Genomic DNA, 13,232 nt, shown 5'->3' with positions numbered 1-13,232 from the left:
AAACCGTCGTAAATACTTGACATTGTCCAATAAGACAGCAACGTGAAAGGAGCAAACCACAACTGACAACGACACGGTCGAGAATGTCCCATGCAATGTCACATATTACAATTTACAGGAAGGCACCAGAAAAAAAATACGTTGAGTGGGGGTTAAAAAATAGCTAGAATTCCACACCAACCCGGTGGCTAGTTAGGATGTTGCGGTTTTTGGTGGGCTCCCCGGGACACCTGAAAAATGCAGCCACAGAACAGCGGGTTGAAGACACGGCGCTCGCTGCAGGTGAGGACGGCCGGACAGGTGACGGTGTAGGACTAAGTTAAAGGCGAGAGCCTTCTCCCGTGCAGCGCTCTAAGCCTATATACACAGTCCCAGCCGGCGAAACGTGTGTCCACAACCCGAAGGAAACGCACTCTTCCCCTGCCCGGCAGCGCGGAGAGAGCAGCCTTTTTCCCGGCTGATATGTTTGAGACAGCTTTTATTTAGAGGCGGTGCTTAAAATTAAAAAAGAGAGCGAGGCACGGAGCGGAGCTGGGCGGGGAGGGACATTGTCCACTCGGAGCGCCCCGTGTGTGCCCCGCTAGTGCGCATCTTCGTGCCGGAGCAGGGGAGGGGGGTCCGTGCATCTCCCCAGGGCATCTCCCGGAGCAGGAGGATTCCGGCGTTGTACCCGGAGCAGGGGCAGCCGCAGCACCCTAGGGCGCAGGGGGAGGCACTGCGCCCCCTCCGCCGTGCGCTTCTTTATGGTATTTGTTTTTAGTTAGTTTTCTTCCTGCAGGACTTTGTGCGTGTTTTCCCCGGACCGTGCTCCTGATTTCAGCAGCCCTGCGGTAGGGCTGGTTTGTTTATTGTTTTTTTTTTTTTTCCCCTGGATGGTTTTTCAATGAAAAGGCTGATCATGAACAAGCTGTACATCGGGAACCTGAGCCCCTCGGTGACAGCCGACGAGATCCGGCAGCTCTTTGGGGACAGGAAGCTGCCTCTGGTCGGACAGGTCTTGCTGAAGTCCGGCTATGCGTTTGTGGATTACCCGGACCAGAACTGGGCCATCCGGGCCATCGAGACCCTCTCTGGTGAGTGCGGCGCGGGGGAGTCCCCTTCCTCTCAGGCAGGGGCCTTGGGAGGCTGGGGCACTGTGCGCCGGAACGGGGGGTAGGAAGCCACACCAGTCCCGTGCCCCGTCCCAGAGACAGCCCGAGTCTGTCCCTGTCTGCTGCTGTCCCCGTCCCGAGAGCCATGTCTGCCCCGCTCTTCCCACCACAGCCGGGGAGGCGGGAGCGCTGCCCGCTATGGGTGCCCCCGGGGGGTTGCGGGGAAGGGTGTGCTGGGACCCTGGGGTGAGGGTGCTGCCGCCCCAGGGTGGCTGTCCGAGGGGGACAAGGACACCCTGGCGGCCCCGATCCCCCACCTGTCTCCTGTGCCCTCCGTTCGCTCCTTCGCACTTTTGATTTTTCTCTGATTTTTTTATCGGATTTTATTGGGAGGCCCCGGGGCCAGTAGGGGCCCGGCTTACCGCTCAGCTGAGCTCCGCTGCTCTTCGGCTACCTTTTTACGAGGTGCCCGGCCCCAACTCACCGGGGGGCCCGAGCTAGGGGCGGCCGAAGGAGGAGCTGGGGGCCCGGCCGGGAGCGGGAGCAGCGGAGGCTGCGGCGCTCGCTGCGGCGACAGGGCCTCCTCGGAGGGGCGAGGGGGGCCCTGGCACGGGGATCCCGCCTCCCCGAGAGACCCTGAGGGGCCCAGTGGCCCCGGGTGGAGAATTATTGACCGGGTAGGAGGAACGGGGGCTGAAGCAGCTCCGGTCTAGTTCCGGGGGGCTGGAGGGGGCCGTTGGGGGGGCCTCGCTTAAGGACTTAGTCCGCCCGTCACTCTGCTACCACCGAGGCTGTGTGTGGCCCCGCACGGGCTGCGCAGCGGGTTGTGTGCTTGCTGCGCCGCCCTGTGCGTGGCTTGTAGAGGCGCGTTCGCCCTACCTTGCACCGAAGGGAGCCCAGGGACTCGGGGTACAGCTCCTGTGCGCCCCAGCTTCTTTGTTCCTCTGGGTGCGGTAGTTATTGTCCATGCCCCACTCTTCTCGGGCACAGCACACCCTGACTCTCCTCACCACATATGGCGTACATGGCCCCTGCTCCAATGCTGCCCGTGCTCTATGGTGTGGCAGTCACGGTCCTGTCCCCTCGGGGCTTGACGTGATGGCCATGCTTTGTGTGGTGTTACAGCCAGGCCTCCACCCCTCATGCATTCCTTGCTGTGTGTCTATACTTCAGCGTCGCTGCCACCTTCCGCCAGACTTCCCCCACAGCCATGACCTCGCCCAGATCCCTTTGACAGCCATGACCTCTCGCGCTACAATTGCTTGACACCGTGACCCACACACCCGGGGGACTCCTCTGTGAGACCCACTTTCTGAGTGTCTACACTGCCCTGCTCCCTCTCCAAATGATTTTTGTTCACACTTTATGGCGTGAGACACCCTTAACATCCTCACAGGCATCTCTAGTGCTGCCGCTCTCAAGGCAGGGACAGTCAGGGCCCTCTCTCCTCAGACCTTGCATATACTGCCGCCTGTTGTCCAATATAGTGCCACGAGTCCTAAGTAACCGTGGCCCGGACGCCTGCTCTGCACGTCTCACGAGCATGGGTTTCCCTTTCTACACCTTCCCGAACTCTGAAGGGCCTGTCAGTTCCTGCTCTGGTGTTTACCACTTGCGTGTATTCCCACCAACAGCGTAATCACGTGACATACAATATGCATAATCCACCACCAGAGTTTTCTCTTAATGCGCATCCAGAGACTGCCTTATAATACTCTGTAGACGAGAATAGCAGAAGTATATTTTTGCTGTAAACATAACCTCACGTGGTCTTTTGTTGTGCACTTTTTTAAAGGTAAAGCTGAACTACATGGAAAAATCATGGAAGTCGACTATTCGGTTCCCAAAAAGTTGAGGTAAATACACGCCTCTTTACTCCATTAAAGCGACATATTTGTTAATTGTGCATAGATATACGCCTGCTTCAGTGTGTTTTGTGAGATAAATGAAGCGCATGCGTGCTCGCGCTACACACGCACAATCGAGTGAACACACGGGCTTCCTTCTTCCCACCCTCCCTCTCAGTCGTGTAACACACACATTGCAGGCCTCCGCGTCCTTTGTTGCACGTCTGACAGTAACATGCCGGGGTGCAGTGAGACCTGCTCTTTCGGAGCGCCACGGGCTCCTCGGGCGGCGGTAACGCACCCGCCTGAAGTTTACGGAAACGGAAAGTGTCGTTAAGCAAGGGACGCTCGTCTCCCACCAGACTGCGGGCAGTGTCCACAGGACCCCCCCTGGGCTCAGTAGCTTTTACACCGAAGCGGGAAGCGCTGCCCTTTATACGGGACAGCAGATGGGTTTATTTAGGAGGAGAGCGACCCCGGTTGCAATGAACGACACGCTCCTTTGCTGAAACCTCGGCGGGCGCGATAGTACTTACGTACACTTAGTACTGCGACACAACGTATTCTTAAACCACGACTTTTTTTTTCCTTAACAAACGTCGGTGGCAAAACACGGGGATACTGGGTGCAGCGGCGGTAACCTAGCTCTGAGCGCATTTCCGCGGTGATGTCACCCCAGATGCGGTGTCCGTAGAGTTCTGCTTGCTGCCAGCCCTGCATCAGGCTAGCGACCCCCATACCTGGCAGCGAGCCCATGCCCTCAAACTTTCCTTAACAGCCACTTCCACAGCTCACTTCGGGATATGATTTTGTCAGAATGCATGACAGCGTCGCGCGTTTTCCCTTTCTACGGTGTTTGGGGTCACGCGGGCTGGTGAACACAGTCTTGTGTTTTTCACTTTCTGAATATTGTTTTGTTACGCTGACTTTAGCGCGTTAATTATTTTCTTATTTTGTCATGTGAGTGTGCACGATTCACTCTGATTACCTGCTGTGTCTCTTTAAACTCCGACCATGTTCGTGTCGAGACCACGTGCCTTTTTCTCGCAACTGCCGATTTTCACTAATGTTTACAAAGTTACTGATTTATGGTTGAGGAAACCGAGCATATGCCCTCCACGTTCAAAATGCACAATTTATATGCTGTGTTCGTTCCAAGCATGCAGTGTCATCCTTACGTCCATAGACAGGAAAGTACACGAATTGCCATGGATCTATCTACCTAGTACTTGAAAATATTTAAAATGTGTTTTTTGAAAGTCAGTGTTTATCATGTAAACAGAGCATAATCTAATCTTAAATGATTTGCGAACACAATAGTTTTTGTTGCATTGGTTTTGAGGGGATTTTGTTTAGAACGTTTATTTGATGAGGACAATTCACTTTTCATTTAATGAAGAAATATATACATTTTTATTCACGTTTGTGAGGGAATTTTCTCCAAGCATTTAGGTAGATTAAATCTATTATTATCATTAATAGCTGCTCTTGCGAAATTAATACCGTGTAGTAGAATTTAGTAATCTCAACAGTGCATGGTTGACTTGATAATAGTTTATGCTGAGCCCCAGAAAGAAATGTGGTATGGATTTTTGTGCTTGTTTTCAAACATCGATTTTATATGAAATTCACTTTATACATTGTCACTTGTAATGTACTGGGCATATTTTGGGAAATGGGCTTTTTCTTGTGAAATTATTTTGCGTAGCAGTTAGGCTTACTTGGAAATGTTTGTGTTTGGAGAAAGCATTTGTTTTGAGTAATACTTATGCGCGTTGTGAAAGTAGCACAGAATAATTTCTTTTTCCCAGTGATTCAGTGTTTTTGCAATTTTCACACCTACACACACCTGGCCATTTGTCAATGTGTTCACAGGCTGTGTTCTGTATTAATTAAAATGCATCCTAATTATGATCCTTGTTTGCTGTCGTGCCATGTTTGTTTCACCACATCAAATTACCAAATTATACAAAAACAAATAGTCTATATAACAGATACAAATATTTGTATCATAATGTGTTTTTTCACTGTGCTAAAGTGATGTTTTTTCTCACTGCTTTATCAAACTATTTTATGTAAAAAAAAAATACAGCTTTTTTTACTTTATATTTCTAAAAGACGTGCTTGATCTGCATTTATACTGATACGCTAGCAAGAGGTCTGAACAGGTGACTAATTTTGCATTGAGGTCAGCTCGTAATATTACTGTTTAAAAATCGGACAGGTGACGTCACAAAGTTAAAATACATGTTTCAAATTGATTATTTCTGAAATGTACAGGCTGCTGTTTAAATTAGACCTGGTTTGTCAAAAGAAACGTGTTCAAATAATATGAGCATTAAATGCACATATTTAAATGAAACCGATGTACGATAAGATGGAACAGTATTTATAGCTATATTTTAGCAAAAATATTGACCTCTCGTGAATTAGACCTGCCCTGGCATGTTTATTCAGGTTCAGATTGCCACGCTTCTCCTGCGTAAACTGAGCACGTCTCTCTGTCCATGTACACATTCTAAAAGTGAACATGAGGGCAAAGTTGTGAGCTAGAGCCATGTGTGTCTGTTGATTGAGGGTTGAGAGAGAGGCATATGCATAGGCCCTCCATTTTAAGGAAAACATGTGTAATGCACACTAACTTGGTGACGGTCTACGTATGGATCTGGCACGCAGACAAGCAGACCAACCGCAGAGCAGAGCGCGAGCACCAATGAGAGGGCATGGAGGCCAGGGAGGTGCAATGCTGCTCAGGCTAGAAACAGGGAATCTTAAATGCTGGACAAGTGTATTGTGTTTACTTAACCTTTGACACTACACTACAAAACACATGACCGGGCAGCTAGTTATTACAACATTCTTTGCCTCTTTCTATACTATTTTTTTAAAATTGTAGTTCTAACCCTTCGCTGTCCATTTCTGTATTGTACGTGGATGTAAATTTCAGAGTTGCAAGTCGCATAAGAGAATTGGTACCTTTAGGATTTTGAAGAATAATTTATTTAGTTGATTTTGCACAGAAGCAAGTTAAGTACATTGTAATATATGTTGACGTTCTTGACTGACTGGACAGCCAAGTTAGCACGTCCATTCCACCTCACAGCCTGAGTACGTATGGCTGTGAATGCTTTGTTTTCACGGGTTAATAATACACATGCTGTGCAGCACTTACATTGCTTTGCACCAGCTGAGGTAGAGGAGAGACTGTGATTCGTTTTGTTTTTTCCTAATAGATGTGCGTTTTTAAAAGGGGTACGATTTTTTTAATTCTCCTTTCTCGTTTTGGCGATGTGTAAACCTCAGCTCGGCAGACGTCTGTACTTTATTGCACGTGTGGATCAGAGTGTTCGGTTTAGCACGTTATTTTTTTAATATATGCCCAATGATTTAAATGACAGCGAATACACCCACCGACTGTTGTATCTGCTGCTGGTAATTAAAGTAGTGGGTACTATGACGATGGAAGAAGAAACGTGAAATACTGATATTTAAAAATAGCATACCTAGCTGTCAAACGACCAGGTTTCAACTAATTAACACGCATTCGCAATGCTACGGGTCTCGTTTTTGTTCGACTTAGAGCTAATAGAGTTGTAAAGTCCTAACAGGACTTTTCTTGCCCCATAAATGGAAAATGGAAAGTAATACAGTTTTACATAAGTGAGCTGATTTAAAGCGCCATGCCATGAGCGTGAGGGAGCATACTAAAGGAAACAGAAGTTTGCTCTCTGTCAAATGTATCAGCAGCTATGCAATTATCTATGTAACAGGGTAGGTGTCATGCAACGTGCTCGACTACTGCCCAGCAAGATCATGCTGCATAGGAAATAAAAAGAAAAAAGTAGTCCAGAAGCCATGCGGAAAACATGGAGCCTCTTATGTTTTTTTCAGTAGTTGACCAGTGCTCTTGAGGAGGGCTAAACAACTGAAAAGGCATAACGCATGCATGCCTTTCACAAATGAAATCAAACACCTTTTAAAAGGCAAGCCCAGGAACCAACAAAACTGATGGGCATGACAGGGGGTGTGGTTAAAAGCCCACCAAGAGATTACAACGGAGGCCAGAACGCTTGTGCGCTCGACCCTAAAAATGATCACAGTGCAAGTGAATGTTAGTAGGAAGCACGGTACACTCGCATGTGAAATGCTTAAAGTTACGGTTTTGCAGTAGGTTCCAGCCTTTTTAAGTCCTTCCAAGACTAAGAAGACAGAACAATGATTTCTATTTCAGCACTCGGAGAGCAGTTGAAAAAACTGTTTCAATGCACTAACCATCCAGGCTCTGCGTATAGGTTCTGCCATTTACAAGGTTCCTTTTAAATGTGGGACCATTGTACAGAAGTGGGAATCATGGATGGGTGAAGAGTGTTAATGTGATAAGGGCACACGTAAGTGTGATAGAGCGCTTGCAGCCTATCTACAGAATATTATGCGCATGGTAGCGATCAGGAGTGTGTTGCTATTTGTAGACTTTGAATCTGTAGTAGCTGAGCAAATTGGTGGTAGTTTAGAGCATCACTGTCTAGCTTCCACAGAGCCACTATATTTTGCACTGGGGTGAGTAAATAGGATTTAGTCTGTATCAAAATGTGCCACAAACTTTCATTTAATTTAACACTTTCTGTGTGAGGTGAAAATTGGACTGCATGTGCCATTTACTGAAAAGTGTAAACTAAGTTCTGTGTATTAAATTAGAAACATTTAACCTGTTGAACGGTGGTCCACTAAAAAGCCTCAATTTTATTTTATTGAAAAAATTAACCTACGAATTGCAGCCTTGTGAAACAAGCCATCCCTATTTCAAAATAAATGAGTGAATATAGCTCACTTTGTCGTTTTTAACAGATTGTACACATTATTTTTATTTCATTCATGAGCTCTAGTTCAGCATTAGCCAAACCCGATGAAAGGCTTGTGCAGCTCAAGGTTAGGAGGGCAGGCAACCATGTTTTATTATCAGTAGCACAGTCCCAGTTAGCAAAACCAGGAGGGATACTTAAGGCTTTTTTCATTCATCATTGACTGTCTAAGGTAGGGGTCATTGTTCATTATCATATGGGAGGTGGCGGATCTCTTCTGGGTTGAGGTTTGGTGGGATGGAATGAAGAGATTTCTTCAAAGTCTGCAGAATACAATGATTATTGGATTTTTATTGTATAATATTATAAAGTGGTAATTTTAAGCCTGTGCTTTGGTTCTAAAAAAAAGGCTTAAGGGGTAAGGGTGCTTGTTGTGGTATCTGCATCCATTAATAGCCGGGTGTAGATTGCGGTTGCTGGAAGCTTGTGGTAAGCGCCTGTTTGTCAAAAAATGGGGTGATGTGTATGTTATGCCTTTTTTTTAACACACATATATCAATCAAATGCAAAAATAAACCAAATGTCTAGCGCAAATGTCATTTGCAGCATGGTGTTTTTTTCACTTGTTTTAACAGCTGAGTCTACATGACTGAGCTATTAAGATGTTTTTAAGTTGCAAGAGCAATTTTGTTTGAAAACAGTTTGAGTATTACTCTATATGTCTAAAAACATATGAAAAACTTCAGATCCTGGCCAGTAGAATTTGCATTTGTGTGTGATATTTATTTATACTTGTTCAGGTCTGGTTATGACCGCACAGCTCTCATATAGACCTATTCATTGTTGGAGCTTGGGTCCTGCCCCTTTCAGCCTTTGGCCTTCTACAATCAGCCTCTTGTAGCCATTGGAGGGAGTCTTTGTCAATCAGATCTTGGCTCAAATAATCTTTCACCTAATGCAGTTAGTATTTGTGTTTCTTATAGAGCGCATTCAGACCAGTGGTATCAAAGTGCTAAACTGGTAAGAGAGGCTGATGCGATTCCAATATCTAAAGTGAGCTCAACCATGTCTTTAGTTGCTTGCAGAATGGATGAAGGGATGGAATACCTCAGATTTTGAATGGGAGCGAGTTACACAACTTGACTGCTCCCACTGAGAAAGCCCTGTCTCCCCATTTGACTCTTGATCCTCTGAGTCAATGCCATCTTGAGATCTGATGATCTTAATGGGCGACTGGGGATGTACCAAATGATCGCTGTTTGCAAATATCCTGAACCCTAAGAATGAAGGGCCTTGTGAGTCAAACATAGCGCCTTGAAGATGATCCGCTTCCTAATTGGAAGCCAGTGCAGCTCCTTCATACTCTCTTTGGTGGATGTGAACTTGGATAACCCAAGCACCAGTTGGGCGGCTGAATTTTGAATAAGCTGCAGCTTGTTCAGGGATAGTTGATTTATATTTATATATAGGGCATTACAGTAGTCCAGTCTGAACATGATGAGGGCCAGAACCACAGTTGCTCTAAGTTCCTGTGGAATAAATGGCAGGACTTTCTTTAGAATTTTAACCAACCATAGACAGGTATTAGTGCCTCTATTTACCTGGGCATCAAAGATTAAATCCTGTTAGGTGTCTGGGTGTATCTTTCCGCCTCCACCGGAGTGCTTGCACTGAGCTGGATGGGGGATTACTTTACAATAGTAACAAGCTTATCTGGTGCACTCCTGGATGTCTAGCTGTAATGTGCTAAAGCTGCATTCATTGCCACAAGAAAACAAAGTCCTGTTGGCTTTGTCACTGCTTGATTTTTTGTGTGTCCCTTATCTGCTGCTTGACGAATCCCCTTCTTCAGACTCATTTCGTTGAATGGAACCAAAATATGTTACAGGGACAGGGTGCTTCCTACTGTTCAGGGAGGATGTGCCAGAGGGCATGGCAAAATGAATTTGTGATGGTAAATTTGGCATATGCATTACTTTAATAATATGTAATCTTGGATGTTTACTTCAACTAAAAGGACACCGTCTTCAGTTCTTCTTCCCAGCTGTTAAGTTCTGTAGTCAAATATCGTTAATAGTTTAATTGTATCAGAACGAATGATAATAGGAAATGCATTTAATATGGCATAGAGTTGCACTCATATTAAGTAATCAATATTTAAAGATATAACAATCAGCTCATGCTGTGTAGCTAGGTTTGCGCAAGGCAGGTTACGTTTGTGCTGCAAGATGCTACTCGGGGACCAGGTTTTGTTGTGTTGTTTCGAACATAGTTTAAGCAGCTTAAAAAGAGTGTGTAGAAATTCGGAAAGAGAGTGATTTTTCTTTTGAAAAAATTTACATGAAACTGAGCAAATTAAATATTTATTGCGTTGTTTGCCTTAGAAAGTGATTGCTGTTGTTTTTTTTTTTTTTGTTTTTGTTTTTTATACCATCATTTAATTTATCAAGTAATACTATCTGCTTTGAAAAATAAAGATTTAACTACTTTAAAAATGTATTATTACCAGCAATATATAATAAATTATTAGATTAAGGCACTGTCTGAGATAAATGCAGTTTAAGTGGGTACAGATAGTTAGTCAGCTGTAGGAATTTGGAGGGAATGATTGCTAGTTAACTTCGTTGTTAAGGCAGTCTTCCTGTTTGAAAGTCGAGGCACTCCTTATAGTCGTCCATTTGTGTTGTGAAGGTGTTAGATCACAAAATGTAATGTAGTATTTGCTTAGAGAATATTGGCAATAAAAGATTTGTCGCATGTGTTACATTAAGAACGGTGTCAAATGTTTTCTTATCTTTGAAGATGGAAATGTCTTTGGGTTCTAACTCATTTTCGCTGAGAATCCACTTTTTTCAATTCAGTAATTTATTATTGAGATTTTAGAGTGACAACAAAACAACTAAGAGAGAAGCAAAATAATGCAAAACAATGATTCCATTGTAGCAAAAAAAAACTGAGAATCCATTGGTAACCTTAACTTCAGCATAAGTAATGTCTTATTGACCCCTCTGCAAAGAGCCAACTGGTGAAATTTTTTGGTTGTCTCGTAATCTGAAGAGTGAATCCATATGCCCATTTTGTGAATCTTTGCCTTTTTCTGCTTTGCCAAGAACTGCTGGAAAGTCAGCCCCTGGTGCTCACTGCACAAAGATATATCTCGTGGACCCACAAAGTGAGTAGTGGACATGTATCTAGCCTGTGGTGTGAGATTTGCAGGCTGAGAGTGAGGGAGCAATCTGAGTTATCTGATTGGCCCAAAGTCCGGATTGCATTCTGTGTCTGGAGTGTGTGGTGTGTTTGTGGCAGACAAAAAAGCATGTCACTCTTCGGTTGTTAGGTCAGTTGAATGCTTGCACTTTCTACCCAATCTGAGGGTGTTGTGTTAGTTTTCACAGTGGGGATAGGGAGCTTATTTTTAGGTTTGAGCACAAAAGCGCTCTGTCCCTGGTGTAATCTCTCTGTAGGCTTTTAACCACGCCCATGCCAATCCCATCAATTTGGTTGGTTTGTGAGCTTGCCTTTTAAAATTCACTTGATTTAATTAGTGAAAGACATGCATACGTCATGCCTTTTCCGGTGTTTAGCCCTCCTCAAGCGCACATACCAACTACTGAAAACATACGAGGCTCCATGTTTTCCGTATGGTTTCTGGACTACCTTTTCTCTTTATTTCATAGGCAGCGTGATCTCGCTGAGCAGTAATCGAGTGCTTTGCATGACCCTGTTAAGTGGATATTTGCACTTTTGCCGGTTGCATAGATAATTACACTTTTGCTGGTTATAGGGATAATTGCACTTTTGCCGTTAACATTTCACTGCGAGCGAACTTCTGTTTCCTTTTGTGTTTTTGCTTTGCGCTGATGGCGGTCGTCTGCTCGCTTATGTGAAACTGTTTTACTTTTCTGTTTGTGGCAAGAAAAGTCTGGTTAGGAGTTTACAACGCTAGTAGCTTTAACTCCAGTAAATGCTAACACTAGAAATTAGTACTACCCAAGTGGACAGGTATGACGTGCCAAACATACAGTTTTTCTTTTGAGTTTCAGAAAAGTTTTGTAATACAAGGCAACTGAGCCAGTATTAGTCATGTAGTATCTCTTGTTAGCAAGCATTTTTTTGCCCTTGAGTAAGGTGACAATTACTATGAAGTAGTCAAACCTTACTGTTTATATAGTAGATGAAACAGGAGTTCTAATAACCGGAAACATGAGGCAGTAGAAAAAAATAAAATGGGTTGGAAATGTTGTATACAAAAGGCAACAACTATGAGAAATATCTGTCTCTGCTCCAATAGCATTCACACGTTCTTGGCCTCAAGTCACTATTTTCTCCATTTAAATAAAAAGCTTAGTTTCTACTGTGCATATGGTCTCTTTTTAAGCACCTACAAGGGGTCTCAACTTTACTGTTCCACTCATCAGATAAAGACTTGTTGCAGTAATCCTGCCCCAGTTCGAAGCACAATTCAGTGATTTGCTACAAAAACTCACTTTTAACGCTAAAGCACTATTAAACAGAACAGTTACTTGGGAAACTGGCCTTTTTGAGGATGACCATTCTTCCAAAATAGCTAGTGGTGCATACTGAAGTAATGGCTGTTAGATCAGTTAGGAATTGCTTAAAGCAAGTAGACAAAGTAAATAAAGTATGTAAGCAGCCTGGGCCCATTAATCAAACCCCCTTACATGTTATATTGAGTCCCTGCTCTAAATGAAGTGGTTACTAAGGGTACTTAGTCTTAATTAGTTTCCTAACATTGTTACAAGAACTGTTACTGCAGTAAAATGGCAAAATGGAAATTGTAGAAGGTTGACACTAATATTCCTTAAGTGCTATATAAAAATAGTAACAATTAATACTTTTTTATGACAGTCATGCATTAACAACCTTTAATGCTAAGACGATGGTGGTCAGGAGGCCAAATGACCAGTTGAAGTTGTTCTGTAGTACGTCATCGAACATGTGTGCTCTTTATCGAAAGACTCCAATATAAGTACTATTTGGAATCGAAGGATTAGAAGTCAAGTCTGCACTGGTTGGGATACACCAAAAACAACTTGAATTTCCCTTACGGTAGAAACTGACAAGATTACTTGAAAACCAAGGGGATACAATAGGGATTTCAGAGTAGAGAGCATAGTTTGATCTTCATCTCTTCTGGATGTGGATAGTCAAATAACTGTAGAAGATAGACAGAATAAACTGCTGTGATAAAGAGCTAATGCCACGGGGGGAGATTAAAATACCCGCAAGAAAAATAGAAGTATGTAAAAAGAAAGCCAATTTCCTCTTGTTGAATTAGTGGGGCTTGGGAAAAGTAACTCAAAATATCTCAGCATACTAAAAGACTTGCTCAAGATAATCTTGTATTTGACCTTCCCTGTGGTCACAACCTAATTATTTGCCACATGTCGCTTTGCAAGAACTTAACACCTTTAATTTGATAAGATATGCTAAATCGAGACTAGTAAGTATGTAAAGAGCACAATTCTGTAATG

At 44.1% G+C, this 13,232-nt stretch overlaps 1 protein-coding gene across 1 annotated transcript in view; it reads left to right on the top strand.

Moving 5' to 3' along the window:
* The first annotated feature begins 505 nt into the window (after positions 1–505).
* IGF2BP2 (insulin like growth factor 2 mRNA binding protein 2) overlaps positions 506–13,232 on the top strand; it is a 479,778-nt gene continuing 467,051 nt past the window's right edge. Inside the window, exons 1-2 of the mRNA XM_069225797.1 lie at positions 506–1,073; positions 2,887–2,947. Coding sequence (XP_069081898.1) covers positions 884–1,073; positions 2,887–2,947 — 251 coding nt within the window. The 5' untranslated portion in view covers positions 506–883. The remainder of the gene's footprint in view (positions 1,074–2,886; positions 2,948–13,232) is intronic.

This window comes from Pleurodeles waltl, chromosome 3_1, assembly GCF_031143425.1.
Source record: "Pleurodeles waltl isolate 20211129_DDA chromosome 3_1, aPleWal1.hap1.20221129, whole genome shotgun sequence".
Taxonomy (NCBI): Eukaryota; Metazoa; Chordata; class Amphibia; order Caudata; family Salamandridae; genus Pleurodeles; species Pleurodeles waltl.
Note: the sequence above shows the minus strand (reverse complement) of the source record. Positions and strands in the feature narration are given on the sequence as shown.